Source organism: Bubalus bubalis, chromosome 11 (assembly GCF_019923935.1).
Source record: "Bubalus bubalis isolate 160015118507 breed Murrah chromosome 11, NDDB_SH_1, whole genome shotgun sequence".
NCBI classification, from domain to species: Eukaryota; Metazoa; Chordata; class Mammalia; order Artiodactyla; family Bovidae; genus Bubalus; species Bubalus bubalis.
Window position 1 is genome coordinate 92388075 of NC_059167.1, and position 23718 is coordinate 92411792.

Sequence of the window (23718 nt, forward strand, 5' to 3'; positions counted from 1 at the left end):
CCACTCCTTTCCTTTATGCGTCTCTGCCTCTCTGGTCCTGTCTGTCCCGTCTGCTTCTTATCGCCATCTCCAGTTGCCCTCACCTCCTTCCTTTTTGTTTCCAGCTCTTTTATTTCTGTCACAGCTGTTTCCTGACCACCCAGTCTCTTCCCACGCCAACAAATACAGAGAAGCTTAGAGGCCATTCTGCCCATTTTAAGAAGACCTGACTTTCCAGCTCTTGTTATTTGTAGTCCCACAATCACAGAAAGAGTATCTGGTGGGCCATCTTACAGAGTAGGGAAGTGTTCTGTACCTGAAAGCGTTTGGGAGGGGCTGGATCTCAGAAGTGCTTAGGGCTTAGAAAGACTTTTTTTTTTTCCTTTTAATTGTGTGATGTTTTTTATTTGAAGTATAGTATATAGTAAAATTCATCTCTTCTAGTATCTAGTTGTATGAGTCCTGACAAATGTGTGCAGCTGTGTACACATCAACAATGTCAAGGTGGAGAAAGGTTCAATCGCCCCCCAAAATTCTCTGCTGCTCATTTGTAGTCAACCTGTCCCTGGTACCTCAGCTTCTAGCAACCAGTTAATCTGCTTTTTTGTCCCTCTAGTTTTGCCTAGGGCTTCCCTGGTGGAGCTTCCTGCATAGCTCAGCCGGTAAAACATCAGCCTGCAATGCAGGAGACCTGGGTTCAATTCCTGGGTTGTGAAGATCCCCTGGAGAAGGAAATGTCAACCCACTCCAGTATTCTTGCCTAGAGAATCCCATGGATGGAGGAGCCTGGCGGGCTACAGTCTGTGGGGTGGCAAGAGTCAGACACGACTGAGCAACTGAACCAGCATATAGTATTTGTCTTTTTGTGACTGACAGTTCATTTAGCATGATGTCCTCAAGGTTCTTCCATATTGTAGTATGTATAAAAGTTTCCTTACATTTCTAGCCTCAGTAATACTCCACTGTATGTATGGTGTATATACCACATATTGTTTATCCATGAGTCGGTGGACTGTTGGGTTGCTTCTGTCTTTTGACTATCGTGAATGATACGGTTATGAACACTGTTGTACAAATGCATTTTAGATATTTACCAATAATTGGAATTGCTAGATCATATGGTTATTCTATTCCAGATTTTTTGAGGGACTACCATGCTGTTTTCTGTAGCAACTTTACCATTCCCACCCATAGTGCAGAAGGGTTCCAGTTTCTTCACATTCTCACCAACATTTGTTAATTTCTGCCTTTCTGATAGTAGCCATCCTAATGGGTGTGAGGTGGTATTTCCCTGTGAATCTGATTTGCCTTTCCCTAATACTAGCAAGGCTGAACATCTTCTTAATTGTTTACTGGCCATTTGTGTGTCTTCTTTGGAGAAATGTTTGTTCTAGTCCTTTGTCTGTGTTGTGATCAGCCTACTTGTTTTTTTGTTCTTGAATTGTAAGAGTTCTTCATATATTCCGGATATATGTTTTGCAAATTTATTTTCCAATTTGTAGGTTGCCTTTTCACTCTCGTGATTGTATCCTTTGATGCACAGAAGTTTTAAATTTTGCCATAGTCCAAATGTATCTGTTTTTTCTTTTATTGCCCATGATACATCCAAGAAATCATGTACAGTGTTATGAAGCTTTTCATATATATATTTTCTCATGAAGAGTTTTATAGTTTTAGCTTTTATGCTTAGGTCTTTGATCCATTTTTAGTTATTTTTTGCATATGATGTGAAGCACAGAACTAACTTCAGTCTTCTTCATATGAATATCCAGTTTTCCCAGCACCGTTTGTTGAAAAAATTGTCGTTTTCCCATTGAATGGCCATGGCAACCATAGATGTGAAAATCGTTTGATCCCATCTGTGAGGGTTTATTTCTGCACTTTCTGTTCCTTTGGTCTGTGTCTGCTTTTATGTCCATACTATGTTGCTTTGATTACAGTAGCTTTGTAATAAGTTTGAAATCCGGAAATGTGAGACCTCTAACCTTGTTCTTGATTTTTCAAGATTGTTTTGTCTATTCAGTATTTATTGAGATGCCCATATGAATTTTGGGATGGATTTTTCTGTTTCTCTAAAAAGCACTGTTGGGATTTTGATAGGGATTACATTGAATTTGTACATCACTTTGTGTTGTATTGACATCTTCACAATATTAAATCTTCCATTTCCATGGTATGTCTTTCTATTTATTTGTGTCTTTAATATCATTCAACAACTTATTTTCATTGTACAGGTCTTTCACTTTCTTGGTTAAGTTTATTCCTAAGTAGTTTATTCTACTTAATGCTGTTGTGAATGGAATGGTTTTCTTAATTTCCTTTACACATTGTTCAGTATCTATAGAATCACAACTAATTTTCGTGTGCTGATTTTTATATCCTGCAGCTTTGCTGAACTCATTTGTTCTAACAGCTTTTTTTGTGGAATCTTTAGGATTATCTACATATAAGATCATGTCATCCACAACAGAGATAATTTCACTTCTTCCTTTCCAGTTTAGATGCCTTTTATCTATTAATTGCCTGATTCCTCTGGCTGGGACTTTCTGTGCCATATTGAATTTTAAGTGGTGAAGTAGTAATGCTTCTCTTATTTTCTGATCTTAAAGGAAAAGGCTTCAGTCTTTCACCTCTGAGTCTGATATCAGTTATGTGCTTTTCTTATATGGCCTTTTTATGTTAGCAAATTTCTTTCTAGTCCAAGTTTATTGAGTGCTTTGAATCACAAAAGCATGCTGAAATTTTTCAGTGCTTTTTTTTTTACATCAATTGAGATGATCACGTGGTTTTCTCCTTCATTCTTGCTAAGGTGGTATCTTATATTGATTTTTGTTTGTTGATCCACTCTTGTATTTCAGAATCTCTTTTCAGTTTTTAATCGTGTCTTTGAAAGAGAATGTCTCAATTCTTATTCAATTCTCTTTTCTTAATTTTTAAAAATGGATCATCTTTTTGGTGTTGTATCTAAGCAACCCTTTGCCTACCTGAAGGACACATGGATTTTTCTATGATTTCTTCTAGAAGTTTATATTTTGGTTAATTTTTGTATAGAATATGAGATATGAGCCAAGATTGTTTTTCCTCTTGTGTGTAGTTATCCGGTTGTTTCAGTACTATTTGTTTAAAAGACTTATTTTTCCTCCTTTGGGTTGCCTTAGACCTTTAATTATAACTATCTTCATTTTAATCATTATCACATATTTTACTGTCTTTGTGGAGATACAAGTTTCGATTTTTTGTCATAGTCTTCCACCTGAAGAACTTTCTTTAATATTATAGTATATGTCTGCTGATAATGAATTCTCTCAGCAGTTGTTTATCTGAAAAGCTGTTTGTTTATTTCGCTTTCAGGTAGAGAGTTATGTGTGTAAAGTTCTGAGTTGAGAATTGTTTTCTTTCAGGAATGTCACTCCTTTGTCTTCTGAATTACTTAGTTTGTGATATAATTGTTACTTTTGTTCCTCTGTGTGTAACATGTTTTTGAGCTTTCTGGATTTGTAATTTAATGTATTTTATTATTTTTTGAAAATTCTTAGCATTAGCTCTTCAAATATTTCTTCAGCCTTTTTTTCTCTTCTCCTGGGATTCTAGTTAGACATTGGTTGAATAGTTTGGTATTACCCCACGTCTTCGATGCCCTGTTTATTTTCATTCATTTTTCTATTTGTGTTTCAGTTTGGCTAATTTCTGTTTGTCTGGATTCAAGTTCACTGACTTGTATGCATCTATGTCAGGTTTACTGATGAACTTGTCAAAAGAATTCTCATCTCTACTATATTCTTTACTTCTAGCATTTCCATTTGACTCTTATAGTTTTCACGTCTGTTGAAATTCAACATCGGACAATATAGGGTATCCTCCTTTTCCATTAAAACCTTTAACGTAGCTATTTCGTATTCTTTGTTTTTGAAAATTTATTTTTAATTGGAGGATAATTGCTTTACAGTGTTGTCTTGGTTTTTGCCATACATCAACAGGAGTCAGCCATAGGTAGACATATGTCCTCTCCTTCTTGAACCTCCCTCCCATCTCTCACCCCATCCCGCCCCTCTGGGTTGTCACAGAGCTCCAGACTGAGCTCCCTGCATCATACAGCACATTCTCGCTGGCTATCTGTTTTACCTATGGTGATGTGTATGTTTCAGTGCTACTCTCTGAGTTTATCCCACCCTCTCCTTTCCCCACTGTGTCCACAAGCCTCTTCTCTATGTCTGCATCTCTAGTGCTGCCCTACAGATAGGTTCACCAGTACCGTTTCCCTAGATTCCATATATATGCGTTAATATACGATATTTATTTTTCTCTTACTGACACATACTTCACTGTGTATAACAGGCTCTAGATTTATCCACCTCCCTAGAACTGAATCAAATTTGTTCCTTTTTATGGCTAAGTAATATTCCACTGTGTATATGTACCACAATTTCTTCATTCATTCATCTGACAATGGACATTTAGGTTGCTTCCCCTAGCTATTGTAAATAGTACATTGGGGTACACGTGTCTTTTAGAATGTGATTTTCCCAGGATATAGACCCAGTAGTGAGATTGATGGGTCTTATGGTAATTTTATTCCTAGTTTTTTAAGAAATCTCCACACTGTTCTCCATCATGACTGTATCAGTTGACATTCCCACCAACAGTACTCCTTGTTTTGACAGATTCTACATTGGCATTGTCTATGGGTATGACTCTGTTGATTGCTTTCTCTCTTAGCAATAGGTTTTTTCCCCTTGCTTTTTTGGTATGTCTTATAATTTTTTTTTAATTGATTGCCAGAAGCAAGGCATTCAATGAAGATAAATAGTATTTCCTCCTGGAGATGGGCCTGATTCTTCTGCTAGCCTGTTTGTATGAAGGTTAAGCTGCTTTACTCAGGGGTTGACCTGGATTTGGAATTTGTTGTTGCTATGGTTACCACAGTGCATCACAGGCTTTAAACATGTCTAGCATTTCTTTGTGCGTAGAGTTGGCATTTGATCGCTAGAAGGTTTCTTCCTGTTTCCGCTCCTCCCTCAGCTTTTGGTCTTTTCTGTGTACCCTTGCCTCAGAGGGGGTCTGTCTCTTGACCTCCCCCCAGTAGATGGCTGCTCTCAGCTTGATGGTAGAGGATAGGTTAAGAGTCTCAATTTTCCTCATCCACTCAATCTTGGGCAGGCACTGAATCCCAGGGTATCAGGGTAGGGTTTTCTCAGTGATCCTGTCCCTACAAGTAGCAGATGAATTCAGCCTTGTAAACTTGAGAGTCTTATGCAGGAGTTTCCTGCCCCTTCCCCCAAGATTGGAGAACTCTAATGGTCTCAGACTATTTCTTGTCCTTTTCACGGGCTATCTTAGGGTTTTAATCTCCTACTTTCCCCCTAGCCACCACAGGTGGTCTGTGACTGGGAGGGTGATGGTAACAAGATTTTCTCCCCTTCTCCCATGGCTTAAGGCTTTGTTTCCATAGAGGAAAAGGGTCCTGACCATGCTTTGTGGCGTTTCCATAGTGATAGCCTCTCCCTTCACCCGAGGATTCCTGGAACTTCTGTCCAGGAACCCCTTCTGTGGGGCTCGGGGCCCAGCAGAGTGGCACGTGGATGCATTCTGGTTCATTAGCCTGGAAGCTCTCCAAACCTCATCCTTTTGGGTTTTTATGAAGGCTCCATTACACAGGCAGAATGGATTAAATCATTGGCCGTTAATGTCGCCGGTCCCCCTTCCCTCCCTAGTAATCTAGGATTGAGACTGAAAGTTCCAACTCTTTTCACGTGGTTGGTTCCCTTAGCATTCAGTCCCCTCATCTTTAGGGCATCCCCCCAAATCACCTCATTAACATAAACTCAGCTGTGGCTGAACAGGGCTTTATTTATGAATAACAAGATGCATTTCACCTTTATGGCTCTGGATCGGTTTCAGAAACTAAGGACAGAAGACCACATATTATTAAAAAGATACTCCCATTGCTCTTCCTGCTTAGGAAATTCAAAGGGTTTGGGGGAACTATTGAGCTAGGAACCATCAGATCAGATCAGATCAGTCGCTCAGTCGTGTCCGACTCTTTGCGACCCCATGAATCGCAGCACGCCAGGCCTCCCTGTCCATCACCAACTCCCAGAGTTCACTCAGACTCACGTCCATCGAGTCCGTGATGCCATCCAGCCATCTCATCCTCTGTCGTCCCCTTCTCCTCTTGCCCCCAATCCCTCCCAGCATCAGAATCTTTTCCAATGAGTCAACTCTTCGCATGAGATGGCCAAAGTACTGGAGTTTCAGCTTTAGCATCATTCCTTCCAAAGAAATCCCAGGACTGATCTCCTTCAGAATGGACTGGTTGGATCTCCTTGCAGTCCAAGGGACTCTCAAGAGTCTTCTCTAACACCACAGTTCAAAAACATCAATTCTTCAGCACTCAGCCTTCTTCACAGTCCAACTCTCACATCCATACATGACCACAGGAAAAACCACAGCCTTGACTAGACGAACCTTTGTTGGCAAAGTAATGTCTCTGCTTTTGAATATGCTATCTAGGTTGGTCATAACTTTCCTTCCAAGGAGCAAGCGTCTTTTAGTTTCATGGCTGCAGTCACCATCTGTAGTGATTTTGGAGCCCCAAAAAATAAAGTCTGACACTGTTTCCACTGTTTCCCCATCTGTTTCCCATGAAGTGGTAGGACTGGATGCCATGATCTTCGTTTTCTGAATGTTGAGCTTTAAGCCAACTTTTTCACTCTCCACTTTCACTTTCATCAAGAGGCTTTTGAGTTCCTCTTCACTTTCTGCCATAAGGGTGGTGTCATCTGCATATCTGAGGTTATTGATATTTCTCCCGGCAATCTTGATTCCAGCTTGTGTTTCTTCCAGTCCAGCGTTTCTCATGATGTACTCTGCATATAAGTTAAATAAGCAGGGTGACAATATACAGCCTTGACGAACTCCTTTTCCTATTTGGAACTAGTCTGTTGTTCCATGTCCAGTTCTAACTGTTGCTTCCTGACCTGCGTACAAATTTCTCAAGAGGCAGATACAAAACTAAAATATATGTTTATTATGAAGCACAATACTTTAGATACATAATGTGTTTGAGCTATACATAGTGTTAGTTTGTTTGCTAGGGCTGCCCTAACAAATAGCACAGGCCAGGGTGGCTTAAACAGTAGACATTTATTTTCTATAGGCTGGAAGTCTGAGAACAAGTTGTTGGCGGCGTTGTTTCTTGAGACCCGTCCTTGACTTGCAGGTGGCTTCTTCCATTGTCTTCACATGACCTTCCTCTCTGCGTGTTTGTGTTCTGATCTCCTTTTATAAGGACACCAGTCATATTGGATTAAGGATCACCCTAATTGCCCCATTTAATTTAACTACCTCTTTTCAGACCTGTCTCCAAGTTATACTCATATTTTAAGATACTGGGAGTTAGTACTTCAACATATTCATTCATGAGTGGACACAGTTCAGCCCAGAATGCAAAAAATTGAAGGAAAAAAAAAAAAAAAACAGTGGGAAATGTAGAACTTTCTGTGATGATAGTTCTGTATTTTTGCTATCCTGTATGGTGGCCACTAGTCCCCTGTGGCTATTGACTATACGAAATGTACCCAAAGGGATTGAGAAGCTGAATTTTTTTACTCTATTTGGTTTTGAGCACTTTAAATTTAAATGGCCACATGCAGCTAGTGACTAACATTTGGACAGTACAGATCTTAACTAATGTCTTCATTTGACATACACAGAACTGAAGATCAAAACAGTTGAGAGACTAATCTGATATCACACAAATAATGATTGAAATAATTGCAAAGTAGGCTGAATTTTCACATTCTTAATGGGTTTTTCTACCTACAGATTGTAAAATAAAACCTAGAGAAATATAAAACACTCCCATTTTTGTTCTTTTTCCTTTTATAAAGACAGGATAATCTTAGGTTACAAACTGAGAAATTTTCAACATATGTGTTTTAGAAATATTCAAGATCATTTTCTCTGCTCTTTCATTTTTAAGAGGTTTGATACTTGGATATATCAAGTGTTTAAATTAATTTAATAAGACTTTTGTTGTCAGATTGTAAAGTCTACTTAAATAAAACTAATGTCTGTAGTGGAAAAATTGGTAGATGGTTTAAAAATCCATATTCAGTTAGGGAAGATGAATCAGTGCATACTTTATCAGAAAATCTGAATCTGAAAAAACATTCCACAAAAGAAGAAATGGGAAGTGCTTTCTCTTTAAAGATAGAAATTGGTTGTTAAATTAATGTGTGTTAGTCACTCAGTTGTGTCTGACTCCTTGTGACCCCATGGACTGTAGCCTGCAAGGCTCCTCTGCCCATGGAATTCTCCAGGCAAGAAAACTGGAGCAGGTTGCCATTTCCTTCTCCAGGGGATCTTCCCAACCCGGGATTGAACCCGGGTCTTCTGTATTGCAGGCTGATTCTTTACTGTTTGAGCCACCAGAGGAGCCCTGTTAAATCAATAACTTGTTTGATTTTGTCCTTTCATGTTTGATGAAATTTTTTCTATAAACTTCAGAAAAAATGTTAAGTTTTCATTTAAAACTAATTTTAGTTAGGAGGGGGTTCAAAAGAGAGGGTATATATGTATACCTATCACTGATTCATGCTGAGGTTTGACAGAAAACAATAAAATTCTGTATAGCAATTATCCTTCAATTAAAAATAAATAAATTTTTAAAAGGTGAATAAATAAAACTAATTTTAGAATTACAGAAAAATTGCAAAAACTGTACAAAGAATTTCCATATACCCTCACCCAGCTTACCTTCATGTTAGCATTTTACATAACCATAGACCACCTGATCTGCCTTTTGAGAAATCTGTATGCAGGTCAGGAAGCAACAGTTAGAACTGGACATGGAACAACAGACTGGTTCCAAATAGGAAAAGGAGTACGTCAAGGCTGTATATTGTCACCCTGCTTATTTAACTTATATGCAGAGTACATCATGAGAAACGCTGGACTGGAAGAAACACAAGCTGGAATCAAGATTGCCGGGAGAAATATCAATAACCTCAGATATGCAGATGACACCACCCTTATGGCAGAAAGTGAAGAGGAACTCAAAAGCCTCTTGATGAAAGTGAAAGTGGAGAGTGAAAAAGTTGGCTTAAAGCTCAACATTCAGAAAACGAAGATCATGGCATCCAGTCCCATCACTTCATGGGAAATAGATGGGGAAACAGTGGAAACAGTGTCAGACTTTATTTTTCTGGGCTCCAAAATCACTACAGATGGTGACTGCAGCCATGAAATTAAAAGACGCTTACTCCTTGGAAGGAAAGTTATGACCAACCTAGATAGCATATTGAAAAGCAGAGATATTACTTTGCCAACAAAGGTTCGTCTAGTCAAGGCTATGGTTTTTCCTGTGGTCATGTATGGATGTGAGAGTTGGACTGTGAAGAAGGCTGAGTGCCGAAGAATTGATGCTTTTGAACTGTGGTGTTGGAGAAGACTCTTGAGAGTCCCTTGGACTGCAAGGAGATCCAACCAGTCCATTCTGAAGGAGATCAGCCCTGGGATTTCTTTGGAAGTAATGATGCTAAAGCTGAAACTCCAGTACTTTGGCCATCTCATGCGAAGAGTTGACTCATTGGAAAAGACTCTGATGCTGGGAGGGATTGGGGGCAAGAGGAGAAGGGGACGACAGAGGATGAGATGGCTGGATGGCATCACGGACTCGATGGATGTGAGTCTGAGTGAACTCTGGGAGTTGGTGATGGACAGGGAGGCCTGGCGTGCTGCGATTCATGGGGTCGCAAAGAGTCAGACACAACTGAGCGACTGAACTGAACTGAATATAATTTTCAAAACCAAGAAATTGACATTGATACAATATTATTAACTTAACTACAGATCTTAATTTTCACCAATGTCCCTTTTATGTTCTAGGAACCCATCTGGATCCCACATTGTATTTAATTATTTCTTCTAAGTCTCCTCCATTCTGTTTCTCAGACTTACCTTTTCTTGACACTTTCGAAGTGTGCCAGTCAGCTTTTTTGTAGAATGTTCCTCAGTTTGGGTTTATATGTTTTTTTCAAAATTAGAATGATGGTTATGCATTTTTGGAAAGAATGCCACAGAAATGATCTTGTTACACTGATATGTATTCTTACTGGTGATGAGCTTTAGAAATATTGATGATTGAAACGATGCTTTCTTTTATATATATGTATTAAGATTACTATAAAATATCAATCCACTGAAACATTTGCTCTGTGATGCAAATAACTTCTCAAAAACTAAAATTCTGATTAAAGAAAGCTATTATCATTACTAGTTAGTTAATGGGATGAGGTTAGTAGAATTTCACTAATAGGAGTAAGTTGTTCAATAAGGAGAAAGAGAAACCACCTTTTTTTCTGTGAAATTAGGTAATTGTTTCTTCATTGGAAAGTTAAGAAAGGAATTATTGAGAGGGCCCTTCTCACTTAACAGAATTGTGTTTGTAATAGAAAATTGTCTTTCTTGAGATACTTAACTCTGGGTAACTTAACAAGTAGAACATAAAATGAGGAAAAAGTGATTGGTTTAGTTTTGTTCTATAAGTGACACCAGAATTCTATCAGAGTTGTTAGTACCAAGTTTAATTTATTGCAGCAAATTTTTATATATGGGGCATTTAAAAACTCTGAATAAGATAAAATAAATCAACTTGATTTATTTATTAAATCAAATAAATCAATTTCAAAAGACATACTTATATTTATTTATTTGATAGGTTTTATTCACTAGGAGCATTTAAGTGAAATATTTGTGTTTTTATTGTTTGGGGGGAGTCTTTGAAACATTTTTGAATTATAAACCAAATCTTAAGACTGAGCACTGCTGTCTCTTGAAAGTAACAACAGTCAGTGTAATGGGTGGAATTTTCTTTTCTTTCACTTTAGTTCAGCAATCAGCAAACACTGGGAGGCTGAACTGGCCACCCTCAAAGGAAACAATGCCAAACTCACTGCAGCCCTGCTGGAGTCTACTGCCAATGTGAAACAATGGAAGCAGCAGCTTGCTGCGTATCAGGAGGAAGCAGAGCGGCTGCACAAGCGGGTAAGTGCAGGGCTGCTAACCTGAGGACTGACAGCCCCAGATTGTCTTAATTTACATGCAGAGTCAGCACAGGGACCTCTTCTGGAGATTTTTGTTGGTTATCAAAACATATATATGGGTTGTATTATATGTGGGTTTATTGGTTAAGAAAACAATTTTCTGCAGTTTCCTGAGAACGAAGGAATTTGGACAGCTTTGGAGTCCAAACACCCAATGTCACACTCCTGTTGCGCCACTTGTTAGCTGTCTGACCTTTGGTAACTTACTCCCCTCTTTCTGCTCCGTATTCTTATCTATAAAATAGGAACAATAATATAGACTCTATACAATTCCTGAGAAAATTGAGATACTGAACTGACATGTAATTACACTGAAGCAATGATAATGCTTTTATTATTTTACTTTATTTCTTAAAGAACAATTTGAAAAATACAGGTAGAAAAGTCTTTATAAAAGTTAAAGATAATAACTTTAATTAGAAATATGGGGCAATACTACAAATATGGGGCAGTAAAAGAAAAATTAATAACAGGAAACCAAACAATTTCTTAGAAAGAATTTTTTAATCCAAAGTATATGCATTCACCCAACAGGAAGCCAATGCCACTAGCTTCTGTTTTAAAAATGATTTTAAAGAAGTGAACTCCATAGACATTAGGAAATGGGCTTAGTATCAGAGCAGAATTTGAGGAGTATAATAAGACCAGGATGACAGGGGAGGTAAGATTGAAGTTAAATAGAGACAGGAGGGAGAGTAAGAACCTGAGTAAATACCTTTGTATGCTAAGTTTAAACTTAATTCATGAGGGGAAGAGGGAAGTTGTTGTTTAATGAGGATAGTGTCCCATCTTGCAATATGAAAAGCTCTGGAGATCTGTTTCACAGCAGTGAATATACTTAATGCTACCGAAGTGAAAGTGAAGTCGCTGAGTCATGTCTGACTCTTTGTGACCCCATGGACTGTAGTCTACCAGGCTCCTCCATCCATGGGATTTTCCAGGCAAGAGTACTGGAGTGGGGTGCCATTTCTTTCTCCAGCAGATCTTCCCAACCCAGGGATTGAACCTGGGTGTCCAAATACCACTGACCTGTACGTTAAAAATGGTTAAGAGGATAAATTTTTACCGTGTTTTTCATTGTGTTTTTTTTACCACAATTAAAAACAAAAAACAAAAAACAACTTTAGGATAATTGACTTATAATCCAAAAAACATTCATTGAAGAGCTATCCTTTTTATGTATTCCCCGACCCTGAGAGTTTTTTGCTTTAAGTAGTCAATTGAATTTTAAAGAATTTACGAAACAAAGTATTTTTATTTACTCACATAATTTCCAGTGCTCTTCTTTCCTTCCTGTAGATCTGAATTTCCATCAGGTATCATTTCTCTTCAGTCTGAGTAGAATTCTTTAGGATATTTTTGTACTTCAAGTGCACTGGCAACAAATTCTCTCAGCTTTTGTATATATGTATGTGTATAGATAGAGAGATTTTTATCTTTACTACAGGTTGTGTTTTCCTATTTCTTCATATGTCATTTTTGATTATATATTGATCATGGTAAATGAGATGATGCTACAGAGCCCATAGATTGTGTTATCTGCCTCTGAATATTCAGTGCTCATTTTTGTTTGAGCAAGCAGTGAAATTGCTGGTAGCGTGTCGCCGCCCCTTGGTATCTGATGGGGATTGGCTCTAGTGCACCACCCCCTGCCCCACCTCACAGGAAGTAAAATCCATGAGTGCTCAAGTCCCTTATGTCAAGTGGCATAATACAGTCATCCCTTTGTGTCCATAGGTTCCCCATCCACCATGAGTATAGAGGGCTGGCTGTACTTTGAAGTTATGGAGGTGTAAACTTCTGCTTTAGTATTTGGTTTATTTCCATTTTGTTCTTAATTCAAGAGGATTTTTTGAGTCCTTGGAAATCTTTATTTCTAAGGCATAATCCTCCTGGGGTTTCAGTGGGAAGCTTGAAGTGCTTGCTAAGAAACCTAATTTGGTGTCAACACTAACCTCAAAGTGTCTTCTCGGTGGTGAGCACTACCACACCTTAACGCTTTTTCATTCTTCCAGCATTTCTCCCACACCCCCGAACCCCTGTGATTCCTACTTGTACTTCAGAAGTCAGCCGAAGATTTGAGGGATGTCTGTATGCTTTTTAAGAGGTCTTTTTTTCATATAGTTCCCTGAATTTCAATTTGCTTCAATTGTTCTAAGGCATCCCCAACCCCTCAGACTTCTTTGGAAAAATAAGAGCTCAGATTTTTGCTTGCAGTCTAATCAGACAGTGCAGCCGAACTGCACAGCACCTTCAGGTGTAAATATGTGCCTCACTCAGTATGGTGCTTCCTTTCGGTCTTTTGCCCAATTTGGTCACTCACCAGGGCCTTCTAACAGCTGATGTTTACATTTTGCCCATGATTTTGTTATCTGGGTGAAAGTTAATCCAGTAAAAAATACTCCAACCTTATCAAGACTGGAACTGCTCATGAGGAATGTATTGCCTAATGCACAAATAAAACTAATATATATTATACAATAGGGAAAAATTCCCAAGATCTTTGAACAGATGTTCAGAATTGTGGACCAGAAGACAGGAGAGCCTGAGAACTGAGGAGCTAGAAATGGCTTTCTAGAGAAGGGCATTCTAAGCTGAGTATTGGGGGGTTGGTTAGTCTGAATGGTTTTCAAAGGTAAGAGAAGACATTCTAGTTAAATCAACAAGATGGATATTAGCATGGTTTGTTGAAAGTTCATACATACTAGGTGTCTTGAGCAATGAGATATTTACATAGTTTGCAGCTAGCTTTGGGGGACTGAGAGTTTAGATTTGATGCTGTGAGAAAGATGAGCCGTTGAGAGGCTTTTAGTGGGGCAGTCACACAGTGAAAGATGGGTGTTAGCAGTTTTCAGAAGACATAAAAATAGACAAAGGATATAATTAGGTCCAGTGGCAGGCCACTGGTTTTGTTTACACCTGTATAACAAGGGTCTGTGCAAGGCTATTAGAGCATGAATAGAAACCAAGAAAATGATATGAGAGGAGAGGGACAGAATGTGGTGTTAATTCAACATTTGGAAAATGTGAGGGAGAGAGATTTGCTGTTTCCTTAATAGTCTACAATTTATTGTATTCTAACCAATCAAAATGTGTGAGCTCCTGACACGTAGAGGATTTTGATAAGGTGTGTGTTTTTCTATTGACTTCTGTCTGTTTTGACTAATTTTGGATGGCACAGCTTTTAGAGACAGTGCCCTTCTCTGTTCTTTAAAAAAAATAGCAAGTGCCCATTGAAAGTTAAGCTGCTGTCTGGGCCCTCAGGAAATTTGTCCTGCCTAGAGAACTCTTCTCCTTTGCTGAAAGAGACCCTACTGATGGGAAGATATTCTAGTATCAAGTGATTTAAGTTGTATTTTAAGCATATCTTTTCTTCCAGATTCCTTTACATTTAGAAGTGTATTTGAATATTTTCTCACTTCTGCAAGGCCAGTTTTCAGAACCCATATTTAATTTAAAGGCTACAGATGGAGGGCAGATGGCTGGTTTTGAATTTGTTTTCAGAAAACGTTTTTAAAGAAGACTTTTATTATAGGGGTTTTCTACTGTCATTAATCACTTAATTTAAGTTTTCCTAACTTTTTCATGACCAAGTCTAGCTATCTTCTTTGGTCTTTTTCCTTAGTCCTAAATTGATATTTTTAAAGAATCAATTCTGCTCATTCTACCCTGTCTTAATATTTCTCAAGTTAATTTTCACATATTGATTCAAAATTCATTATACACCTATGAAGGACTTACTGTATGTCTTCATAAAGAAATCCTGTGAAATTGTCACGATTTAGTTTATGTTCTCATTTGATTTCAGGTGACTGAGCTTGAATGTGTTAGTAGCCAAGCAAATGCAGTGCATACCCATAAGACAGAACTAAATCAGACAATACAAGAACTGGAGGAGACGCTGAAGGTGAAGGAAGAGGTAATTTGCTACTTCTCACTCATCCGTAATCTCACTAAAATAAGGGTACAGTATTGGAGTCTATATCTGATTTAAGGGTATTTTATGCAATAAGGTTGTGGGGTGTTTTTAGGATGAAATTTTCTGAGTGACACTCAGCTTGTTCACATTTTCCCCGTCGCTGTGTCTGTTGTTATGAACTATGGTGAGGCAGTCAGACTGAGATACTGCCTCTTTTCTTCTGTATGAGAGCTGCATTCATAGAATCAACAGAAAACCATTAGGAGTTAAATGAATTTTACAAGCTGTTGCTTTTTCTAGTTTCCAGTCAAAAGATTTACTACCTCAGGAAAGAATTATATCCACAAAGCTTGAAGCAATCTTAAAATGTCCAGATTGCTGTTTCTAAGCAGTGCTTTACCAAAGCCACCGAGTTGACTTGCTTCAGATTATTCTGTGCTAGACAGCATACCCATTAAGATGAATTTATCCCTTGAAATCAGTACAATGGAAAATTTTTAAACACCCTTTTTCTAAGGACTGGGACAGTAATTTCAGGGAAAAATAAGGCCTTGTCTTTCCTTGAAATAGTTAAAATATTGTTGTTAAAAATATTGCACTACTTTTTCTAGGAAATAGAAAGATTAAAACAAGAAATTGATAATGCCAGAGAACTACAAGAACAGAGGGACTCTTTGACTCAGAAACTACAGGTGAGCTGTAATAAAATTTTTATTCATTTCTGCATAGAAAGTCATCCATCTTTCTTTCATATAGTAATGACTTTTTCCCTTCAACTCAGTTTTGAAGGGTTTCGGTCATTTTGCTTTTTTAGAACTTCTGATTCATGCCTGATGGTTGACTTTTCAAAAATTACTTGATTCATCTAAGTAGCTTACCATAATAGATGGTCATTTATAAATTCTTTGTCTTTAGTAAAATTATTTTAGAAATGTCTACTTTTAACATCAAAGTGCCCTGAACTTAAAATGTCTCAAATGGAGTATATTCAAATAGTTTAGGAATTGTGCTCGTCTTTTTCACACTGAACTAATACATGAACTACAGCAGTAGCTGTGCCCCAAGGGAAATCAAGGCAGTCTTCTTTGCCTTTCTTTGCTCTGATTAATTTTACTCACTTTTCTCTGCATAAATAGCATGCTTCCTGACTCTTAATTCACATCCATGTGTCCTGTGTCAGTGGTAGTCGGCCATAGTTAGGGAAGATTTCTTTCAAAATTACAGCCAGACTCTCCTGCTGTCAGCCCAGACGCTTTTCTTATACCTCCTAGCCTCAAGAAGAGTTAGGACCACTTCAAGGTTTGGAGTAGAAACAAATGTAAATATGTATAGAGTGAGGAATTGGGGACAAAAATTGGTAAGTGGGACCTGGAAACCTAGGATTGGAAGGAGTACCTAGATTGTAACAAGAACAACCAATATTTATTGAGTGCTTACTGTGTACCAGACACTGCACTTCACTTATGCATTTAATCCATGTAACGTCATATGAGGAAACTAAGGCTTAGATGAGTTAACTTGTTCTACCTGTTAAATGAGCACAAACTCTGACAGTAGAGACGTTTCATGAAACAAACAAGTTCTTCATATGAAATATTCCCCTCTCTCTCCCATCACTGACTTTCAGCAGTCTAGGAAAATGAAGTTGCTTGTTTTGATCTGCCCTATTAAATATTGTTTCTGTATTTTAACTGTCTGTATAGTTTAGTGGTTCTTAACTAGGAGTAGTTTTGTGCCCCAGGGAACATACATCTGTGTGGGGAGACGGTTTTGATTTTTACAGCTTAGATGGTGGAACTGATCTCTAGTAGGTGGGGCTTCCCAGGCGGCACTAGTGGTAAAGAATCCACCTGCTAATTCAGGAGACACAAGAGAGGTGGGTTCTGTCCCTGGGTCAGGAAGATCCTCTGCAGAAGAAAATGGCAACCCACTCCAGTATTCTCGCCTGGAGAACTCCATGGACAGAGGAGTCTGGCAGGCTGCAGTCCATGGGGTCACAAAGAATTGGACACGACTGAGCATACACACAGGTTGAAGCCAAAGTTGTTACTGAACATTGAATTATCCAGCCCCAAGTTTCAAGAGTGCCAAACTTGAGAAAAACTTGGTGTAGAATTAAAATAAGAAACATATGATCAGGGCTGGAGCAAATGGTGGAAATGCAGGCTGGTTTTCTCTTTTGGTTTGGTTTGGCACCCATTGTTTAATTACTTGCTTTGATATAGGCGGTTGCTAAGCATTTACACGATGGGGCTTCCCTGGTGGCTCATTGGTAAAGAATTCGCCTGCAGTGCAGAAGACTGCCTGCCTGTGCAGGAGACAGAGGTTCGATCTTTGGGTAGGGAAGATCCCTGGAGAACGAAATGGCAATCCACTCCAGTATTCTTGCCTGGGAAACTCCATGGACAGAGGAGCCTGGTGGCTACAGTCCCTGGGGTCACAAGAGTTGTACACCACTTAGCAACTTAGCAACTTCACCACCACCACCAAGCACTTGCATACATTAGCTCTAACTCTTACGGTAACAGGTGTGGTATCCCCGTTTTCAAAGAAAAAGCAGCAATTCAGAGGTGTTGACAAGTTTAATTAAGGCACTTAGCTAGAAAATAGTGAAGACTGGATTTGTTTCGATTCCAAAATCTCTATTCTGTCTATATTACCACACCGTTTCAGCAGGCAGGCATCCAAGCCATCCCTAACTATTCTTGGGGAAATTTTTTTTCAGTTATGTACACATTTATATTGTCTCAGAGAAACCAAGAAATGATTTATTCATATCAAACTTCTAAATGTGTTTCATCATTGATCGAGCAATAAATGAATTTTACAGCTGGCACCTAGAATTCTGACTATCAATTCTTACCTGTTTTTTCATTGAATATCAGAAATACTTATCAAGACAGCCTACCTGGAATAGGACAGGGAAGCTTTCAGAAAACCCAAGGGTGAATTCTAAAAGGCCAACCCACCGAAATAACCTGTATGTTTTTTCTAGTTTGAAGAAAGTTCCTCTTTTATGGCCTAGTCCCTCCTACCTAAGCATCTACATGTCAAAAGTTCCATCACTCTTGAACCTCCATTCTTAAATTCAGTCCAAAAAATTGGGATCATTAGTTTCTGAAACGGTAGAGGAACTTTGAAATTGCAATGCATGGGTTTGGATTGTAGCTATGAATTTGGATAAAAAACATAGTTTGGAAAAATTTTAAGTAGTTTTGATATGATTTTTTTTTAGTTTGCAAGTTGTTTTTTCTTTAAATATCAATGTAACATATGCTCATTGTAAAAAATTTAGAAAAATGTAACTTAAGAGAAAAAAAAAACATACTCCCATCATCCTAAGGCAAAATGTTGAGAATTTCCTTTCTTCAGTGTTTTTGTGGATAACTTTTTCTTTATGTGAGACATGTAGATAGCAAGTTTTTGTCTTGCTTTCCTAACAATGTTATGTCATAAGCTGCATATGTCGTATAGCTATATAGTATTCTCCTCCATAGGCGTACCATAATTTTCTTCCAACATTTTTAGGGGATGATCATTTGTTTTCAACATTAGTTGTAATAATGTTATAATGTATCTTTTTACATAAACCTTGCCTTTCTCATTATTTCTTTGAGATGAACTTCTAAAGAATTACTTGGTGTCAATGTTTCGAAATTACTTATGCTGAGAAACTGATGTCTGGAACAACAGGATACCCCCTGGATATTAGTCTCCTCTCATTTTTGCTTCTGATAGGGAACAAGGGGAACTTATTATTTTTTTTAGTATTACCTTTTTTTTTTTTGATTACAAGTTTTCAATATGTTTATTGTTATCTTTTTGTATCTTGAAGGCACGAAGTGCGTTTTTACCTTATAATATATGGCATATCCTTGCCTGGAGTTCTAAGTCCCCAGATCTTCAAATGGGCTGGTTTCTAATGTAATTAAGACTTGGCTTACATGTTCATTTCACTGATCTCCCTATTTAAGCACTATTCTGCAGGCCTCCCCACCACCCACTGCTGTGTGATATTACCCTGTCTTATTTTCCTTGTAGCAATTATCACTGAATGAAGTGATCTCATTTTTTTTAATTTATTTTTAAAATTTTTCTTTTGAAGTAATTTCACATGGGAAAGTTGCAAGAATAATGTACCTTTCACCTATGTCACCAGATGTTAACATTTTTGCCATATTCGTTTTTGTTTGATTATGATAGAATTCTCTCTATATTCTTTTTTTTTCTAAATGGCTGAGAATAAGTTCCAAATATGATATCCCTTTACCTCTAAACACTTTAATGTATATTTTCTTTTTCTTGCATATAATTTTTAAAGATAATTTTTATTGAAGTATTTGATTTACAGTCTCATGTTAGTTTCTGCCTGCAGCGAAGTGAGTCAGGTATACATACACACATATCCACTCTTTTTTAGATTCTTTTCCCATAGAGGTCGTTATAGAGTATTGAGTAGAGTTCCCTATGCTTTACAGTTGTTCAGTCGCTCAGTCGTGTCCAACTCTTTGTGTCCCCATGGACTACAGCACGCCAGGCCTCCCTGTCCATCACCCACACCCAGAGTTTGCTCAGATTCATGTCCATCGAGTCGGTGATGCCATCCAACCATCTCATCCTCCGTCGTCCCCTTCTCCTCCTTCCTTCAATCTTTCCCAGCATCAGGGTCTTTTCCAGTGAGTCGACTCTTTGCATCAGGTGGCCAGAATTTTGGAGCTTCAGCTTCAACGTCAGTCCTTCCAATGAATATTCAGGGTTGATTTCCTTTAGGATTGACTTGTTTGATCTCCTTGCAATCCAAGGGACTCTCAAGAGTCTTCTTATTAGCTATCTCTTTTATATAGAGTAGTGTGTGTATGGCAGTCCCAATCTCCCAATTTATCCTTTCCCCTTTGGTAACCATAAGTTTGTTCTCTACATCTGTGACTCTGTTTCTGTTTTGAAAATAAGTTCATTTGTACCCTTTTTTAAAACTCTGGATATAAGCGATATCATATGATATTTGACTTCACTTAGTATGACAACCTCTTCAATGTGTATTTTCTAAGAATAGAACAGTCTCTTACATAACCATCAAAATCAAGAAATTATCTAAAGACTTTATTCTAATTCTCATAATTGTCCTCTTTATAACAGAACATTAAAAATTGTTTTTCTGGTCCAGGATTCATTCCAGGATCACAGTTGCATTTAGTTGTCATGTCTATTTATTTTGACGTTTAATTGTCCCAGATTTGGCAAGGGGGAACCTTTTTAATCCTGCTTCTGTGTCCTTTGGATGTGACCCTATCATTTTTTAAAGAACTTCGTGTTTTAACTCAACTAGATATTCTAGGTTCATCTTGTATTTCTCAGTTCCAGCCTTGAAATTAGCTATTTCTTCAGACAAAATTTTCTTTTAGTAAAGTTTGGTGTTTAGAAACCAGGTTTTGGGCATTAAATATACTTTTTGCTATTGAGATGTCATTGTGTCTGCTGCTGCTGCTGCTAAGTCGCTTCAGTCATGTCTGACTCTGTGCAACCCCATAGATAGCAGCCCACCAGGCTCCCCCGTCCCTGGGATTCTCCAGGCAAGAACACTGGAGTGGGTTGCCATTTCCTTCTCCAATGCATGAAAGTGAAAAGTGAAAGGGAAGTCACTCAGTCGTGTCCAACTTTTAGTGACCCCATGGACTGCAGCCCACTGGGCTCCTCTGTCCATGGGATTTTCCAGGCAAGAGTACTGGAGTGGGGTGCCATTGCCTTCTCCAGTCATTGTGTCTAGGCCCTCTTAATTATCAGAGATAGAAATGTGCACATATCACATTATGTCCATTATAATAACTATATTGGAAAAAAAAAATGACCCTGAAAGCATATCAGTACCTCCCATTGCAGTCCAGTACTATGGAACTCATTTTAGCCTTCCCCAGTTTCCTGTTTATAACTCTGTTCCCCAATATTAAGAAACCATAATACGTTTACTTGCTTGCTTAAGAAGTTAAGTGAAAGTTGCTAAGTCATGTCTGACTCTTTGTGACCCCATGGACTATACAGTCCATGGAATTCTCCAGGCCAGAATACTGGAGTGGTATCTGTTCCCTTCTCCAGGGGATCTTCCCAATCCAGGAATCAAATCCAGGTCTCCACATTGCAGGTGGATTCTTTACCAACTGAGCCACCAGGGAAGCCCAAGAATACTGGAGTAGGTAACCTATCCCTTCTCCAGGGGATCTTCCCAACCCAGGAATTGAACTGGGATCTCTTGCATTGCAGGCAGATTCTTTACCAGCTGAGCTACCAGGGAAGCTCTTTTGCTTAAGAAAGTAGTTTCTAGTTCATACCACTGTCAAAACAACAAAAACACAGCCCTACTGACTAGATGAGTATTCTTTTTGTTTTTAACTTGTGTTCAAAAGTTAATTAGATTCTTTCACTCCCCCTCTTCAATTGGTTATTCATGTAAAGTAAATTTATGTTCATCTGTATCTTATTATATTCCATTTTATTTCTTCCCCATTTTTCTTTGTGTTGTATTTGTATGCATTTACTGAGCATTTGGGGCTTCCCAAGTGGCGCTAGTGGTAAAGAATGCACCTGCCAAGATAGGAGTTGTAAGGGACACAGGTTCAATCCCTCGGTTAGGAAGATCCCCTGGAGAAGAAAATACTGGAAACCCACTCCAGTATTCTCGCCTGGAGGATCCCATGGACAGAGGAGCCTGGCGGGCTACAGGCCATACGGTCACAAAGAGCCAGACGCAACTGAAGTGCTTTAGTGTACAGACACTGAATGTATGAAACATGGTTCTAAAAGTCAGCACTATTCAGAAAGATATCTTTCAAGAAGTGTCATCTTGTCCACTCCAGTCTAGCCCCATTCCCATCTGCCCCTGTGGGTAACCAGTCTCATTATCTGACTTACTCTTTCTGTGTTTCTTTTTATGCAAATGAACAGATAAGTCTGTTTTTTTATTCCCTCCCCTTTTTTCTTACACAAATGGTAACATACTCTAGTCACTCCTAACTCTTACACACTTTTTTTTTTTAATCTAAGGTATGTCCTGGAAATCACTCTGTCAGTTCATAGAGATCTTGTTCATTCTTTGTTTGGCTGTATACTACTTCATTGGTATGTGCGATGGTTTTTTTCCAACATACTCCTTTATATGGATATATAGGTTGTCTCCAGTATTCTGAGAGTACTATAGTGCGTAATCTTGTACATAGGTATTTTGTTATTGTTGGAGGTGATCTATAGGGTAGATGCTTAGAAGCAAGATTTCCAAGTGAGAAGGTCATACTGTCACATTCTTCTCCATAATGGGTGTTGCTAGTTTTCCCTCGTATCATCAGCACGTGTGTGCCCACTTCTCACAGCCTCATCGACAAAATGTGTTCTCAGACTTCTTATCTTTTGGCAATATATGTTAGGTGAGAAACGATAGTTTTAATTGGTGTATCTCATGTTATGAGTGAGATTAAACATCTTTCATAAGCTTAGAGGCCATTTCAGTATCTTTTTGTACCTGTATAGATTGTGTATTCAAGTCTTTAGCCCTTTTCTCTATAGAATTTTGGTCCTTCTTTGAAAATTTTTCTAGAGTTCTTTATATATCTGCAATTATATGTTACAAATATTTCCTCCCAGTTTGTCAGTGTTTTCTGACTTTGCTTGAGATAGTGGTGGTGTTTTATGTAGTGTCAAATATATCATTCTTTTCTTTCATTGCTCTGTTGCTGTTGCTCAGTTGCTAAGTCGTGTCCAGCACTTTGCAACCCCCTGTACTACAGTACACCAGGCTTCCCTGTCCTTCACCGTCTCCTGGAGTCTACTCTTAATTCAAGGTGGATTTAGAAAAGGCACAGGAACCAGAGATCAAATTGCCAACATCTGTTGGGTCATAGAAAAAGAAAGAGAATTCCAGAAAAACACTACTGCTTCATTGCCTATGCTAAAGCCTTTGACTGCGTGGATCACAATAGACTGTGGAACGTTCTTAAAGAGATGAGAATACCAGGCCACCTTAAATGCCTCCGGAGAAACCTGTAGGCAGATCAAGAAGCAGCAGTTAGAACTGGACATGGAACAATGGACTGGTTCAAAATTAGGCAAAGAGTACATCAAGGCTGTATATTGTCACCCTGCTTATTTAACTTATATGCAAAGTTCATCATGGGAAATGCCTGGCTGGATGAAGCACAAGACGGAATCAAGATTGTTGGGAGAAATATCAATAACCTCAGATATATAGATGACAGCACCCTTATGGCAGAAAGTGAAGAGGAACTAAACAGTCTCTTAATGAAGGTGAAAAAGAAGAGTTGAAAAGCTGGCTTAAAACCCAACATTGAAAAAATAAAGATCATGGCATCTGGTCCCATCACTTCATGGCAAATAGATGGGGAAACAATGCAAACATGACCGATTTTATTGTCTTGAGCTCCAAAATCACTGCAGATGATGACTGCAGCCATGAAATTAAAAGATGTTTGCTCCTTGGAAGAAAAACTGTGACAGACCTAGATAGCATATTAAAAAGCAGAGACATTACTTTGCTGTCAAAGATCCAAGTAGTCAAAGCTATGGTTTTCCCATTAGTCATGTATAGATGTGAGAGTTGGACCATAAAGAAGACTGAGCATCGAAGAATTGATGCTTTTGAACTGTGATGTTGGAGAAGATTCTTGAGAGTCCCTTGGACTACAAGGAGATCCAACCAGTCAATTCTAAAGG

The 23718-nt window shown here is 38.4% G+C and overlaps 1 protein-coding gene across 1 annotated transcript in view; it reads left to right on the forward strand.

Annotated features, from left to right (window-relative positions):
* HOMER1 (homer scaffold protein 1) overlaps nt 1-23718 on the forward strand; it is a 137167-nt gene that overhangs the window by 96737 nt on the left and 16712 nt on the right. Inside the window, exons 6-8 of the mRNA XM_006053970.4 lie at nt 10869-11025; nt 14893-15003; nt 15615-15695. Of these exons, the coding sequence (XP_006054032.1) occupies nt 10869-11025; nt 14893-15003; nt 15615-15695 (349 nt within the window). The remainder of the gene's footprint in view (nt 1-10868; nt 11026-14892; nt 15004-15614; nt 15696-23718) is intronic.